Source organism: Narcine bancroftii, chromosome 6, assembly GCF_036971445.1.
Source record: "Narcine bancroftii isolate sNarBan1 chromosome 6, sNarBan1.hap1, whole genome shotgun sequence".
Taxonomy (NCBI): Eukaryota; Metazoa; Chordata; class Chondrichthyes; order Torpediniformes; family Narcinidae; genus Narcine; species Narcine bancroftii.
In genome coordinates this window covers 9,940,532-9,957,775 of record NC_091474.1, presented here as the reverse complement: position 1 = coordinate 9,957,775, position 17,244 = coordinate 9,940,532, and the positions used below count along the sequence as shown (strand labels likewise).

At 41.7% G+C, this 17,244-nt stretch overlaps 1 protein-coding gene and 1 long non-coding RNA gene across 6 annotated transcripts in view; one reads left to right on the top strand and one right to left on the bottom strand.

The window, feature by feature from the left end:
* The first annotated feature begins 391 nt into the window (after window positions 1–391).
* The window catches only part of LOC138735685 (protein-L-isoaspartate O-methyltransferase domain-containing protein 2-like), a 28,219-nt gene continuing 11,366 nt past the window's right edge, over window positions 392–17,244 (top strand). The window contains exons 1-3 of one of the 5 annotated variants that reach the window (XM_069883892.1): window positions 392–657; window positions 13,992–14,316; window positions 15,704–15,806. In XM_069883892.1, the coding sequence (XP_069739993.1) occupies window positions 14,010–14,316; window positions 15,704–15,806 (410 nt within the window). In that variant the 5' untranslated portion in view covers window positions 392–657; window positions 13,992–14,009. Of the gene's footprint in view, window positions 658–9,991; window positions 10,084–10,107; window positions 10,477–10,775; window positions 11,678–12,025; window positions 13,883–13,991; window positions 14,317–15,703; window positions 15,807–17,244 lie in introns of those variants that run through there. The other 4 variants (XM_069883891.1, XM_069883895.1, XM_069883896.1 and 1 more) reach the window with 4 other exon arrangements.
* Window positions 1,403–8,314, bottom strand: LOC138735688 (uncharacterized). The gene is made up of 2 exons (XR_011339872.1): window positions 7,621–8,314; window positions 1,403–2,564 (listed from the first exon to the last, which is right to left on the bottom strand). It is a non-coding gene; the product is annotated as an uncharacterized lncRNA (long non-coding RNA).

Here is a 17,244-nt window from a genome sequence, read left to right as displayed (position 1 = left end):
TCAGTGTGGGCGATCATATCTTCCCATCCATGGTATGTGAGTGGGAAGGGAATGCTGAGAACCACTGCTCTAGACCCAGTTGTTAAGGAAATATTTTGCTTGAGAAAAATTCTCATTGGCCCATTTCCTTTGGAGTTCTGAAACCATGCACATAACAACTCAATTGGGTACAATTAAAACAGTGGATTTCAAAATTTTTCTTTTCACTCACATGCCACTTTAAGTAATCCCTTACAAATCACAGAGCACCTATGGCTTAGGGATTACTGAAGATAGTGGAAGGACAAAGTTTGAAAACCACTGGTCTAGTGTGACTCATCATTGTTGCTGATGAGGCCAGCTATTGTTGTGTCATCTGCAAATTTGATGACATGGTTGGAGCAGGATCTGGCGATGCAGTCACGATTCAGTAGTGTGAACAGTAGGCTGAGCACACAGCCTGCGGTGTGCCAGTGCTCAGAGTGATGGTGCTGGATGTTCTGCTACTGACCCAGGCAGACGAAGGTCTTTCCGTGAGGAAGTACAGAATCCAGTTACAAAGAGGGGTGTTGAGTCCCAGTGAGGATAGTTTTCCACCAGCCTCTGGGGAATGATCGTATTAAATGCCGAGCTGAAGTCGGTGAACAGCAGCCATATGTATGAGGTGTCATTCTCCAGGTGGGTCAGGACGGAATGAATGGACAAGGCTAAAGCATCGTCTGTGGAACTAAGTAATATGTTTTCTAAGCAATATGTTCAACCACTAAATATTATCAAAATGTTAATGTAGATGAGTAACTACAGATAAAGAACTTGCCTCTATCATTCTCTCATACCACCAAGCCAATCTTAAATCCAATTAACCTGCTCACCCTGGATCCCATGTAATCTACCAATGCAGCTCAACTTCAAATGCCTTTCTAAAGTCCATATAGACAACATCCACTATCCTGCCCTCATCAATCCCTTTGCTGATCTCTTCAAAATCTCTCAGATTTGTGAATTTGCCATGTACAAATCCACGCTGCCTTCTCTGCCAGACCCCAGCAAAGCCTTCCCTACTTCCCTCAATGTCCAAGGATACAGTTGGTCAATACCTGAGGATTTATCCACCTCAATAGGGGTTAAGACTGTTAGCAACCCCTCTTTTGTAATTTGGATATCACAACAGATTTCCCACAACACATTTGCTTCAATTACCTTTTTGACAACAAATACAGATGAGAAGTATTCATTTAAGACTCACTCATCTCCTGTGACTCCAATTATAGATGACCAAGTTGATCCTTAAGGAGGCCTATTATCTACCAAGTTACACATTTGTTTATTATATAATCTGTGGAATCTCTTGGGATTTTCTTCATTTTCTTTGTTATTGATTTTTTTGTCCTTATTGTCAGAAATAAAACTTCTCACACATGAGTCTCTTTAAAACTGATGACACGACAAGCTTTATTTACAAGTCTGCAGAGTTGGACTCAACTGGTTTCTCACCAGTTAAGCCCCGATACATACAGTGCATTGATTTTTATACCCTTGTTGTTTGCCCTTCCCCTTCTTATTAATACTGTTTTAATTGGTTAGTATTACAAAAACATTCTAAGTATAACTGCATTATTAATTATCACGTTCGTTACGTACGCTGTGAACTCTACATTCACTGAATTCTGTTTCTCACACTTCTTATCAATCCTTTGTCTCCTGCATGTCTCTCACTATGACCATGAAAAGATAGGTTTAAAAAAACATATTCAGCAGCTCCTTCTGTCCTTGACTGCTAGTAAGCTCCCTGTCCGTTCTGGCTTCCCTTTTTATGATTAATCATCACATTTTAACTTAAGTCATTTTAACCTAAATTCTCTATATCACAATCCACCCCTTTCTCTCTTTAAAATGTGTTGAATATATGTATAGATATGAATGGGGATTCTAAGCTAGGGAAGAGAAATGTTTTATGCAAAACCAGAGTCCATCAGGGCATGGTGGGCTTGAGTCACCTTTCCAACCGTTAAGAGGGAAAGGAGTGGTATTAGGAATCTGTATATAATGACCCATATTATTTCCTTCTTTTTCCACACAAGGGGTATATGGATGTTGGGTGGTATTTTCTGCCCAACATTTCTCAGGAACTGAGGTATGGGAAATGAAATTACCTTCCTTTCTTCCCCAAATGTGGTCCTGAAACAGGACCACTGTGTCTCTGCATTTCTTACATTTCACACCTGATAAAGACATAGGCAAACTAAGAAAAATCAAAGAACATAACAATAACATTGTGAATCAAGTCTTTCTGCGAAATCGTAAAGTAAGAGGTTTTTCTCCAGGAACACAAGTCCAGTCTGAGTTCGTATCAGGGTCCTGTGGCGCCTCTACAGGTCCCTTAAATCTGGATGCGTGTGTCCACCCCTTCTCTCTTGTTCGTGCTGCAGCTTCTGTAGTTAAGAGAACTTGGTATGGACCTTCCCACTGGGGCTGGAGTTTTTCAGTCTTCCAGGTCTTGATAAGAATCCAGTCTCCTGGTTCCACTTTGTGTAAAGAAAAGTCTAGAGGCGGTGTTTGTGCCAATAGTCCTCTCTTTCGTAAATCTGTAAGAGAGCGTGACAGTGCCTGTAAATAGTTCCTAACAAATATATCCCCTTCCCCCAAGGTGGGACACCCCTCAACTGTACTCCAGAAGGGAAGCCCAAACATCATTTCATAAGGGGACAACCCTACATCTTTTTGTGGGGCAGTACGAATTCTCAATAAAGCCAGGGGCAGACACTTTTTCCAAGGCATTTTAGTTTCCACCATTAATTTTGTCAATTGCATTTTTAGGGTTCCATTCATACGTTCAACCCTCCCTGAGCTTTGTGGATGCCAAGGGGTATGTAATTTCCAAGAGACCTGTAATGCATTACAAATCAATTGCTGGATTTTTGAAGAAAAATGTGGACCCCTGTCTGAGTCTATAGAATCCATTATACCATATCTGGGGATTATCTGCTCTAGGAGGAGGCGAGCTACTGTAGAGGCTGTAGCATTTACTGTTGGGAAGGCTTCCACCCATCGGGTAAAGTGATCTATTATCACCAACAGATATTTCCATCTTTGAACTTGAGGTAACTCTGTGAAGTCGATCTGGATACGTTGAAAAGGGCGTATGGCTAATGGTTGACCTCCCATGGTCCCTGTCCTCATTACCTTCTTATTAATTTTTGTGCATAGGTGACAATTCTGCACCTCCTGTTGGGCCAAGGTGTAGATTCCCTTACACACATATTCTCGAAGCACTGTGTCACATAAGGCTTGGGTGCCCCAGTGGCTCTGTTGATGCAGGTGTTTTAAAATATTGCGAGTTATTTCTTTATTTAGAACAATTCTTCCATCTGGTGTTTTCCATGTTCCATCAGGTAACTGGCTTGCGCCCAGCTGATCCATGTTCTTTTCTTCCTTAGCAGTGAAAATGGGAGCTGTCTTTATGCCTTGTCTTATTGGGATTAAAGTCAGCAAACGGACTTCTTGTTGCATGGCTGCTCTTTTGGCTTCTTCATCAGCCAGTCTGTTTCCAATTGCTGTCGGGTTATCTCCCCTTTGATGGCTTGGTATGTAGACTACTGCTATTTCTTGGGGTAATGTTAAGGCTTCTAAAGTCAGAGTAATCATCTGTTCGTGTGCCAATTCCTTTCCTCTTGATGTAATTAGACCACGCTCCTTCCAGATCTTACCAAAGGTATGCACTACCCCGTATGCGTATTTGGAATCTGTGTAAATCGTTCCAATTTTCTTTGCCAGTATTCTGAGGGCTCTCTGCAAGGCATATAGTTCACAGGATTGTGCTGACCAGCTTCCGGGTAGTCTCGTGGATTCTACTACTTTCCAAGTATTTCCTTCTATTATAGCATACCCATTTCTTCTCATTCCGTCAACACATCTGGTGGAGCCGTCAATGTAGAATTCATATCCTTCTCCCAGCGGAGTATCGCAAAGGTCTTCTCGGGTCTTGGTCTGAAGATCTGTCAACTCGACACAGTCGTGCTCCACCTCTCTCTCTGTTTCACTGCCGTATAAAAACTGAGCTGGGTTGCAGCTATTAATCTTTGCAAACTGTAGATCTTCTCCGACCATTAAAATGGTTTCATACTTTAATATGCGAGAATCAGTCAGCCATCGATGGGCAGTTTGTGTTAATAAAACACTCACAGAATGGGAGGTGTACACAGTCATCTTTCCTCCAAAAGTAAGTTTACGTGCTTCCTCTACCAACAGAGCAGCAGCCGCTACTCCCTGGATACACGTCGGCCATCCGCGAGACACTGGGTCCATCATTTTGGAAAGGAAAGCCACTGGGTGTCGCTGACCGCCTTTTTCCTGTGTTAAAACTCCCACAGCTGTTCCTTGGTTATGAGTGACAAATAGCTGGAAGGGCTGTTTTAAAGAGGGCAGAGTGAGCACTGGGGCTCGTGTTAGGCGATGTTTCAAGTCCTCGAACCATCCCTCCTCCTCCTGGGTCCATTTCAATGGATAGTCATTTTCATTTGTCAGTTTATCATACATAAACTTCACCAAAACTGAGTAGTCCTCTATCCATAACCTACAGTATCCTAAGAGTCCCAGGAATTGTCTTATTTCCTTCTTATTACGGGGTAAAGGCATTCTAGTGATTCCCGCAATTCGTTCAGGGGTAATCCGTTTCTGTCCTTTACTTATCTGGTGTCCCAGATATACCACAGTTCTCTCAACGAACTGTAACTTGTTCCTGGACACCCGTAGACCCTTTTTCCCCAGATAATTCAAGAGTCTAATTGTATCTTCCCTCATTTCTTGTTCCTTGGGTCCTGATAATAGTAAATCGTCCACATACTGCATTAGTTGGGAATCATCAGATTGTGGATAGTCCACCAGGATTTGTTCTAGCATTTGTCCAAACAGGTTTGGAGATTCAGTGAACCCTTGGGGCAATACAGTCCACCGAAGCTGTCTCCGTCTGCCTGTCCATGGATTTTCCCATTCAAACGCAAACATATCTCTACTTTCCTCTTCTAATGGACATGTCCAGAAGGCATCCTTCAAGTCGATAACACTAAACCACTCATGGTCTGGGGGAATCCGACTCATAATAGTATAGGGATTAGGCACCACTGGGTGGCGGGTCTGAACAATAGCATTCAAACTTCTTAGATCCTGAACTAGGCGATAGGATCCATCTGACTTTTTTACTGGGAGTATAGGGGTGTTATAAGGTGACATGCATTCTTCTAATAGTCCGTCTCGTATTAAAGTCTCAATTACCGGCTGTAGCCCTTTTCTCCCTTCCAAAGAAATAGGATACTGACGTTTCCTTACCGGCTGATGACCTGGTATTAATGTGACATGTAAAGGTGGGATGTCCAGACCTCCTCGATTTCCCTCCTTATACCAGACTCTCTCGTCAATCTGCCGTTCATCCTCTTCCTTTAAAGCGCAGAGGTGGACTCGCACTTCTCCGTCCACAGGGAGAGCACCCAAACCTAGGAGAGCCTGTAAGTCCCTTCCTAGGAGGTTAAATCCAGCCGAAGGTAATAACAAGAGGTCTTGTACCCCTTCTCTTTCTTCCAGTTTCACTGTTACTTGGGGAATTATTGATACCATTCTGGGAGCCCCTTCTATCCCAGAAATTGTCAAATTACTTTTTATAGGCTCAGTTCCGATTGGCACAGTTATTACACTACTTCGTTCCGCTCCTGTGTCCACCATAAACACCACCTCTTCTCCCTTGGGACCAATTTTTAGTTTTACCAGGGGTTCCCTCTTATATTTGGTCCCTAACATTTGGAACCCCTGACACCCCTAATCTTCTTCCATAAGTTCGAGGGCACGCAATTCCCTCTTGTATCGGGGGCATTCCCTCTTAAAGTGTCCTTCCTCATTGCAGTAATAGCACTTAACGAACCTCCGGGGTCTTCCCTCTCTTGGATATTTTGGATTGTTTAGAGGAAGGTTTTGTTTTCTTTCCCCTCTGGATTCAGCATTCATCTGTCGGATAGTCTGTACCATAACCTTTGTCGCCTTCTTTTGATCTTCTTCTTCTCTCTGCACATATACTTTTTGTGCCTTTTTTAACAGTTCACTTAGGGGTTTTTCACTCCAGTCCTCCTCCTTTTCTAGTTTCTTTCTAATGTCTTGCCATGATTTGGAAACAAATTCAATTCGAATAAGCTGTTCACCCATTGGTGTACTAGGGTCCACGCCCGCATACTGTTGGACATTCTTTCTCACCCTCTCCAAAAAATCAGTAGGGGACTCATCTTTCCCCTGGTGGTTCCCAAATGCCTTGGTGAAATTGTGACCCTTTGGCACAGCCTCCCGTATCCCTTTAATTGTCCACTCTCTATATTGTCTCATACTTGCCAATCCCTCGGGTGTTCGTTTGTCCCACCTGGGTTCATTTAAGGGATATTTTTGTTCATGGGGTCTAGGGTCCCCAGGTTGTTCATATTCCCACATGAGGAGGGCAGCCCGTCGAATCATCTGCCTCTCCTGGGGTGAAAATAATGTTCCCATTATTGCCTGCATCTCTTCCCACGTATATGTGTTTGGTCCCAAGAATTGGTCAAGCTGTTCAGCCAGTCCTATAGGATCTTCCAATAACTTTTTCATTTCTTTCTTAAATCCCCGCACCTCTGTACTAGTTAGGGGAACATTCACACATCCCGTTCCCCCTCCCGGTCCTCCCATAGGAACTTCTCTCAGGGGATTTAGGCTTACTGAAAACTTTGATGGTCCTGGACCAGTCTGGGATCTTGTCCAAGGTCGGTTTACCGGTGGAAGTTTAGGGTCCGACTCCCTTAATTCATTCTTTTTATCCCGGCCCCCTTCGGGGCAATCAGATTCATCACCTTTCCCCTCCGGTAATGAGCTTTCCTCAGGCGCAGTAGGCACCGGGGGAATATAAGGAGGGGGAAGGTTGTCCAGAGGTTCCCACTTCTTTTCTCCCGCTACCCTCAATTTAAAACATTTTGTTAAGGATCCTGGCCAGGGAACCCAACAAAATGCATACGCTGACTCTTCTTGATTCACCTTTGGTCTCGAATTTACATATATGTTTAATGCTTGTCTAACCCAATCCTCATCAGATCCAAATTTCGGCCACCAGACCGAGGAACCTTTAATAGGTTGTTTTGACCAAAGGAGACAATATTGGACCATCTTTTTCTTGTTTTTGTCCCGATATCTTTTACTATCCCAATTTTCAAACATTCTCCCCAAAGGGCTGTCAAGGGGAACTCCCAGGAATTGTCCTGAATTTTCAGACGAGCCCTTAGATTTTGATCCTCCCATTTTCCCACCTAGATCTGTTTATCGTTGCTGAGGACCCTCTCGCTCTGGACCCTACTCCCTTCCTCTCAGACGCCTCGTCGGAGGTGCTGTCCCTCCTTCGGTTACCGCTGAGGTTTTCCTGGGGTTGACCCCTCTCTTCTCGGCACTTCGTCGGAGGTGCTGTCCCTCCTTCGGTTACCGCCGAGGTTTCCCTGGGGTCTATCCTAGAGTCCCGCGACAGGGTCCTCACACAACGACAAAAGATCTATACCTAATCTATTACGTTAGGTTTTTATCCAAACAGGTGTATCCCGTTACACCTGTTACCCAATCCCCACACCACAATTGTAAGTCGTCACTTACCGGTGTCTTCCCGGGGATTGAACCGTCACCCTTCTCCTCTCCGTCTTGTCGTGTCACCTTGTCCGGATACCACTCGCTCAAGCCGCCCGAAGCGACGAGCAAGGGACTAGGAGCCGCTGAACTCAGCGGGGTGCACCGCCTCCGATGTCCCTCTTCTCGCCTCCCCTCACGGCCGGAGTGTGGATCCCGGACGAGCCCCCATTTGTCAGAAATAAAACTTCTCACACATGAGTCTCTTTAAAACTGATGACACGACAAGCTTTATTTACAAGTCTGCAGAGTTGGACTCAACTGGTTTCTCACCAGTTAAGCCCCGATACATACAGTGCATTGATTTTTATACCCTTGTTGTTTGCCTTTCCCCTTCTTATTAATACTGTTTTAATTGGTTAGTATTACAAAAACATTCTAAGTATAACTGCATTATTAATTATCACGTTCGTTACGTACGCTGTGAACTCTACATTCACTGAATTCTGTTTCTCACACTTCTTATCAATCCTTTGTCTCCTGCATGTCTCTCACTATGACCATGAAAAGATAGGTTTAAAAAAACATATTCAGCAGCTCCTTCTGTCCTTGACTGCTAGTAAGCTCCCTGTCCGTTCTGGCTTCCCTTTTTATGATTAATCATCACATTTTAACTTAAGTCATTTTAACCTAAATTCTCTATATCACACTTATGATGTCCCTCTTACTCCTACATTTGTTCTACTCATTGAGGGATTTGCTTGATCATGATTGGATATACCTGATATATACCTGATATATTTCTTTTCCTGACTAGACTCTCAATATCCCTCAATCTGCCAGCCTTGCTGTTCACTCTAATAGGAACATGCTGGATAGCCCTTTACCTGTAAACATACTCTCCCAGTCAACTTCAACAAGTTCCTGTATAATGCCTTCATAATTGGCCTTGTCAGAATTTATGACTTGAACTTGTGGACCAATCTTATAATTTCCATAATTATTTTAGAAAGAAGAGAATCATGGTCACAGGGTCCAAAGGGCTCCCCAACTAACACTTCAATCATTGTCCTGCCTCATTCCCTAAAAGGAAATCCAGTGTTGCACTCTCTCCGGTAGATCCCCTTATATATATGAAGAAAATCTTCCTTGACTCTCACCGTCAAAGCCCTTTACACTATGAGATTCTTGGCCAATATGAGGGAAGTTAAAATTACAGTCCTATTATTCCAGCAGTTGTTTATCTTTTTACAGATTTGCTCTTCTCGTTCCCACTGACTGTTGGGGGCTTATGATACAACCTAATCACATGATCACTCCCTTCTTATTTCTAAGTTTCCAGCCATTTTCACTTCGCTTTTGTCACCTCAGAACCCACAAAAGCTGAGTCGAAGCAAATCATCTTCACCCATGAGGGACTGACGAAGAAGTGATGACTGATATACAGAAAGTCAACATAATTGGTGAAATGATGAAATTAACAAGGTTTCCACTAAAATTATGCAACTGTGCAAATTGTGGATCCTTAATAGAAAGCATACTAAGCATATGGAAATAGTTCATGAGGCAACGTCATACATTGTTTTGTGTTGGTGACAAGAGTATGAACAACTGGATGTACTTGCTGCACCATCAATGGACAAAATCAGAATTTATTGTCAAGATTAAGTCATGAAATTTGGAGGTTTGCAACAGCATCACAGTGCAAACATTCATATTATAATCATCTGACACATTACTATTAAAAAAATACACGAAAAGTAAGGCCGTGTCTTCGGTTCATTGATTATTCAGGAATCTGATGCCCTTGTGCTCGTCTTTAGGCTCCTGTACCTTTTTTCCCCATGGTAGCAGAGTGAAGAGGACGTGGCCTGGGTGGTGGTGGGGTCTTTGAGGATAGAGGCTGCTTTTTTTTAAGACACCACCTCAAGTAGATGTCCTTGAAGGAGCGAAGTCTGGCGCCTGTGAGGTCGCAGTTAACAACCCTCTGGAGTTTATTCTTGTCTTGAGAGTTGGCGCCTCCGTGCCAGGGAGCCAGAACGCTCTCCGCGGCACGCCTGCAGAATCAGGTGGTTTCCAGAGAATTGGAAGAGAGCAGGAAAGGACACATTGGGCAAAAAGGGCACGGTCGATCCACTGAAGGAAGGCATTGCTTCTGGGGCACAATCTGGAGGCAGCAAGGACAACAATGTGCTGAAATGTGACAGCAAGATTAGAAGGATAAACAGGAGGTCTTTCTCAATGTCTGAAGCACACTGACCTATCTTGTCCATCACTGTTGAATGCACACCTGAGTTCTGATTACCAGAAACTTTTGAGAGGTCATAGCAACCCCACTGCGCAGACTCCCCGCCTTTATTAGCATATGCTTTCCCTATAATTTGCATACGGCTGACGCACTTCCTGCTGCCGTCACTGTTTTGTGTTTACATGGTGAAGTGAGCCGAGAGCTGAACGGCAGTTTGAGAAAAGAGTCCAGACGGCGTTGACGGGGTAAGCAGCGAGCCTGTGCTCGCCGTCTCCTCGGCACTTGCGGCGTGACACGAAGAGCAAGTGAACGACGTGAATGTCAAAGGCTGGCGGGTGCCGATCCCCCCCCCCCCCCCCCCCACTCCCCGCGGCTGCCACGGCCCCGTTGTGTTCTGTTTGCAGGCTCGACGTTCGCGGCTGGCGACGGATGGGACGGGCGAGGCACAGCGCCACCGGCAGGCCAGGAGGGGGAGGAGCCGCAGAGTTTGAACAACAAAATGCGTGGCTGTGATTTTTTTTTGAACTTCGTCCCCGATGCAAGATACTCGAGGCACCTGAGGACGTCGCGGGGTCTGGCCCTCAACAAGTCCATGAACTCGATGAATTGGCCACATGGGTAGTTTAGACTTGGACCTGGTAATTGCACCGAGTCAGCAAATAATGCTGAATACTTCAATGAGAATTGAGGTGCCCTTTGAGGAAAAGGGGTGGTTTATAGATCGAGTCTGGCTGAAGAGATGATAGGGGTCTCCGGTGGGGTCCTCTCGACCTCTCACTGGGTAAACATCAAATGCACTACTTTGCAATTCATGCCCAAGGGCAGGCTATTTCAAATAATGTATAATATAGTTTTTAAATACTATTTGAATCTTATTTCAGGAACTGATTAGAATATGTTTTATTATTATATTGATATTTATTGTATAATATAATTTAAAATGAGATTAGAGTTAGTATATATTCTTCAACTTCAAATGTTGTGCTGGTGCATATTGCATATGCTTTTTTGTAAGATTGAAAAAGTAAAATATTACCTTGAAGCCTAAATCCTGGTTGCATTGCCCTAAGAGGTCAAATTGGCTGAAAACTCCATTCTCTTGCATAATAAACATAATACGCACATCAAAGCCTAATATTACCCTTCCACTTTGAAGTGGAATACGCACTGAACTTTGTTTATTTTTCTCCAGTTTTGCTGGCAGAATAGATTAGCAGTTTTAAAGTGGGAGCTTTATAATGACTGTTTCTGCCTGACACTCTAGTAATTTAGTCCCATGTATTAAAAGTTAATTTAATTTAGGAAAAGATCTGTTGTTATGAATCTTGTTTGCTGCTTTGGTTGGCTTTCAAATTACAATTGGAGTCCAAAATTTAAAATGCAATGATGAGTGTTTACTTTGTGAGGTAAAAATAAGATGAGTTCTGCTTACTCTCATTTAATCTTGCGTGTGAGCACATCTAGCTTTTTTGTGTCGGGTGTATTTTTGTAGTTTGTCCACTGTCCCAACTGAATTGAAAAAAGATGTGCATTTATTTTTGGAATTTTCTGACTTGTTTGGTTAAAATTGAATATAAATATTTGATTTGCTCAGTATTGTGATTACATGCCTTGCTTGGATTATCTTGGATTATTTGGTTCTTTGGATTGATTTACTTATTGAATAGTTTTCTTGCTTTTAATTGTTGCTGGATCATTTTCAAAATATTATGAGAAATTGTCCATGGATGAACTAAAATAATGTATAATCTTAGACACTGTCGGATTGAATGTTGATGTGGAAGAAAGTGACATGAAGTAGCAATGGACAAGAAAGCATCGGTCAGAGCATTTATGATGGTGTGTTGGGATGAGATTTGACTGGGGGAAAAAAGGAAAACAATTTATTTTCATGAACGCGTCATAACATTTGTTTTGCAGTAGCATTATTATGCATAACAGGTGCAAAATTGCTATAAATTACATTTCCATAAATACACAATTTAAAAAAGCAATTAGTACAAAAGAAGAAGAAAAAGTGAGGTAGATCATGTTCCGTTCCAAAATCTGATTGAGGAGGAAGTTGCTTTTGTACTACTGTTGGGTGTTCATCTTCAGGCTCCTGTACCTCCTTCCTGATGGTAGCAGTGCGAAGAGGGCATGGCTTCTTCAAGGTGAGGGTCCTTGATGATAGAGGCTACTTTTGTGAAGCACTGCCTTTTGTAAATGTCCTTAATAGAGAGAAGACTAATGCCCATGATGGCTAAGTTCACAACTCTCTTTTGCCTTTTCCTTTCCTGTGCATTAGCACCTCCATACCAGACCGTGATGCTTTCCACGGTACCCCTGTAGAAATCTGCAAGTGTTTGGTCACATACCAAATCTCTTCAAACTCATAATGAAATAGAGCTGCTGGCAAGCCTTCATGATGACCCCAGATTAGATCTTCAAAGATGCTAACAGCCAGGAACTTGAAGTTCTTTTTTAATTTTTTTTTATTTTTCACACTATGAACCATATTGACCAAAATACACAAACATTTCCCTCTTGAATATACACAGTGTCGTTTTCTCCCTTGTTCTTTACCCTTTCTACTGCTGACTCCTCGATGAGGACTGTTCTGTGTTCTCTAGGTTTCACGGACATCACCAAGTAGTGAGTTATAATGCAGGAATGATGAGTTGCTAACTTCCACAATGTGAACAAAGTTACAAATGAGCTGTGTTTTGCAAGTCTTGTGATCAGGGAGAATTTCTATTTTTATTTTTGATTCTCTAGTCACCTAAAGCAGCGAACTGTTGGCATAATCCCAAAAGCAGTTTACTCTCATAATAGCAACAAGTTTGAGTGGAGATTTACCAGTGTAAGGTTTTGAAACTGCTTGATCCTGTTGACGATACACAAATCTCCAAGATCAGCTAACTTGATTTGGAGTAGATAGTGAATCTGGGACCACCTTATCTATAAATAAACTGTAAAACCCCTGGCATCTGGCACTATGGGGATTGGTAGATGCTGGGTCAGTGTATTTTACGGTTGTTTAAGGCTTGCTCTTTACAATGACTAACCTACATCAAGAATAAACAGTTTAAAAGGCAAAAATACAATACTGTACTTGCACTGAACAAACTTCACTTGCATGAATATATAAAGCATTTTACTTTCTTTTCCGTCACATTCTTTGAAACATTTAACCATCACTGCGTTTGCAGGTTCCTCCCCCTCCACAGGGGAAGATGAACAATAACATTATGGATAAGTAATTTCACCCCCACCCAAGTTTATAGATAAAACCTCTGACCGGGGCAACTCTTGCTAAGCAAGGACAAGGAGACATTTCAAGATGATCACCCCCAATGGCAAGCAGCATCAACCAGCTCTTCATCCTGGATGATGCTATTCAAACAGCTGCTACAAACAAAGCACTTCGCTGGCTGGATATTTGCTCCCATCTTCACGAAAGATTCATGAGTTATGTCGGAGAGCATTGACTTTTACAGTTTTAAACTTGTGTATATTTTACCTATTTTATTTTTTTTAATTTTTAAAATTTGTTTTCCTCTTTTTTTCCAGTTGCTTGAATTCCAGATACCAGGGGTTTTACTGTTTTTTTAAATCCTATCAGTGTATATAATAGTATAATGGTAGATGTAAATAGCTGCCAGGAGTAAATATGGAAGCAGATACAATAATAGTGTTTAAGAGGCTTCTTGATAAGGTATTTAACTTTTTGATATCAATGGTATTTAGCTTTTTTTGAAAATGTTATTCATTCTGTGGATTAAAAAGTTTTCAAACTTGCAAGTTTAGAGTTTGTAACAACTGCAAGCAAGGTAGCTGAAGAGTTTGATTTCACATAAACTTCAAAGGTGAAGGCGAACTAAAAATCCAGCACCACCATACTGGTTTCAACAGTGATAAATCTTGGTGGAGGTAAAACGAGATGACCAGTACCCATAAAAATGGTTTGCACAATCCAGAAACATTCCTGAATGCTACTGGCAAGTCATGTTCCGTGTCAGCAATTCTGGCTTTTGAAGAATATTGGAAAATACCAATTTAAATGTAAAATTTAGCTCCATTTATGTCCGAACTCTTGCTCAACATTAATTTAATGTATTGTTGAAAAGCAATGAGATGGGTTTCGTGCTCAACAATTTCTTTTAATTCACAGTCTTAACCACTGGAAAAGATGGGAGGTGCTGTGAGTGCTGGTGAAGACAATGACGATTTAATCGACAATCTAAAAGAAGCACACTACATCCGAACAGAGGTAGTAGAGCAAGCTTTCCGAGCCATAGATCGCGCTGATTATTACTTGGAAATTTATAAAGATAATGCCTACAAAGACTTGGCTTGGAAAAATGGTAATATCCATTTGTCTGCACCATGTATTTACTCTGAGGTCATGGAAGCGCTCGACCTACAGCCAGGATTATCCTTTTTGAATCTTGGAAGTGGCACTGGATATTTAAGTACAATGGTTGGTTTAATTTTAGGTGAGCAAACATTTTGCAGTTTGTTTTGAAGTTTATATTAATTACAGTATGTTGATTTTTTTTTTTCAAAACAGACTGTAGTTCATAAAAGCTGCTGGTCGATCTCCATTGGTTCCTGGTCTAGAGCTGCTGGTTGATCTCCATTGGTTCCTGGTCTAGCAATGTTTTAATTTTAATGTACTCCATCTCTTCCATGACTTCATTCCTCTCCAACCTCAAAATATCTGCACACCCTCTGTTGCTGGTTCCATGTGCCTTCCATATTTCCATTTTGATACTTTTTTTCCCCACTTCCTTTAATGCTCAACCATCACCTATCTCAGCTTAAATTTTGATGGTTTTTTTGGCTGATTTCTTGAAATTTATTCAAAAACATAGATTTTTTTGGTAATCTGTCAAGTATGACCTGCTATTGACCAAATTGGATTTGTGGGGGATAACGAGGGGAGGTTTTTAAAGGAGAGGTGCAGGACAAGTTTTTAAAAGAGTGGTCGCTGCTTGGACTGGCCGTCAGGAGTAGTTGTGGAAGTAGATACAATAATAGTGTTTGAGGCTTCTTGATAGACACCTGAATGCACAGAGAATAGAGGAATATGTGTATTGTGTGCAAGCGTCAGAGTTTTAGTTTAATTTGGGCATTGTGCTTGGTGTGGACACGTGAGCTGAAGACTGTTCCTATGCTGTTCTGTTCTATAGTTATGTCAAATCTTGTTGGAAAATTGTTCTTTAATATTGCAAACCTAAGAGAAATTGCCATTGGTAACTTATTCGAGTTAACACTGAACACTTTATGTACCATGTTTTGTCAGTTTTTCAACAAGAATGGGGTCACAGTAATGTCAAACTTGCACAAGACTCTTTTTAAACTTGGATGAAACACGATCAATATTGTGATAATCTTTCATGCTGCAATTCTTGTTCCATTTAAACATTTGCCTAATATCTGACTAAAATTATAGCTCGTATCAATAAATATTAACAGAGGACACAAATCATAATACAGCATGACAATGTTGGGTAAATTTATCAGCTTGAAATTATTTTCTTATTTTTGAAAGCAGTCCCTTTTCTGGCATCAATATGATTTCACATAAAGCAGTTGTGGTGTTTTTGTGTATTTATCACTGATCAGGTGTGGTGTATTATGCTATTTCAGTAGTATTTTAAAATTTTATTCTAAAAAATTTTGACACTTTCTATTAGTACACAATATTTGGTAGGCCATGGCCCATGCTAATGAACTTAAATATAATCTTCAACTTGAAATAAAAGAAATCAAGTTGACTTCTAGGAAAAATACCATCCATGTCCTCGGTATCAAGTTAAACAGATTAGATTTCCTTTACTGATTACAGATCTTTATTAACTAGTGAGCTTCTGCCCGCAGGGCCCTTTGGCATAAATCATGGAATAGAGCTGCATGTTGATGTGGTCGAATATGCCAACCAAAAGCTTGAGAACTTCATCAAAACGAGTGATAGCTTTGATAGGTGAGTACTCTAGACTGAGCAAACACTTCTAATTGCTTAGATACTAGGGGAGAAATCATGGGCTTTTATAAAATGTCAGAATCAGTACTAAAAGTAAAGTTGCTTGGTGTGATCTCATTAATTCTGTGTATGTGAAGAAAAGATGATGAGAATGAAGGAGGGGCTGCTGAAGGATAAAGGAGACAACATGTACCTGGAGGCAAAAGAGTTTGGGGAGGTCCTAGATGAATACTTTGCTTCAATATTCACTTGATCAGGGTGAGGTCAGAATAGAACAGGCCTCTGTGCTGGACAGTGTGGAGATTAAGGAAGAGGAAGTGTTGGATCTTCTTAACAACATCAAGATTGATAAGTCCCTGGGGCTGGATATGATATATCCTGGGTTACTGTGGGAAGTGAGAAGAGAGATCTAAGGCAGTAGCTATGATCTTTGAGTCCTCTTTGGCCGCAGGAAAGGTGCTGGAGGATTAGAGAATGGAAAATGTTGTCCTCTTGTGTTTTTTTTTTAGAAAAAGGTAATAGGGAGAATCCTGGGAATTAAAGACTGGTGAGTCTTGTGTCAGCAGAATGCATCTATTGGAGAGGATTCTTAAAGATAGGATCTATGAGCATTTAGAGAAGTACAGTCTACTTCACGGTAGTCAGCATGGCTTTGTGAAGGAAAGATAGTGCCTCACGAGCCTAATTGAGTTTTTTGAGGAGGTAACAAAAGAAATTGATGAGGGTAGGGTGATCGAAGTGGTCATCCAAAAAGTCATGAGGCATGGAATCAGTGGAACCTTAGCTTGCAGGAAGAAAACAGTAGTAGTGGAAGGAAAGTATTCTGTCTGGAGGTCGGTGACTCATTGAGTGCTGCATGGATCTGCTCTGGGACTCGTGCACTTTGTGATTTTTTTTTTAATATAGATAAGATCTGGATGAAGAGGTAGAAGGATGGGTCAGTAAGTCTGCTGATGACGTGAAGGTTGGAGGAGTTGAAGGTTGTTGAAAGTTACAAGAAGATATAGACAGGTTGCAGAGATGGGCAGAAAAGTGGCAGATGGCATTCAATCCAGATAAGTGGAAGGGCAAACCAGAGGCTGAGTACAGGGTTAATGGTCAGTTACTTAAGAGTGTGGATGAACAGAGGGACTTTGGGTGGGGGGAGGGGGGGTTCAAGGTCACTGCACAGGTTGATAGGATAGTTAAGGAGGCCTATGGGATGCTGGGCTTCATTAATAGGGGAATTGAATTCAGGAGTAGAGAGGTCATGTTGCAACTCTGCAAATCTCTTGTGCGACCACACAAAGAGTATTGTGTTCATTTCTGGTCACCTCTATAGGAAGGATGTGTAAGCAATGGAGAGGGTACTGAGATTTGCCAGGATGTTACTTGGATTAGACAATAAGTCTCATGAGGCAAGGTCAACATAGCTGAGACTTTTCTCTTTGGAGTGGAG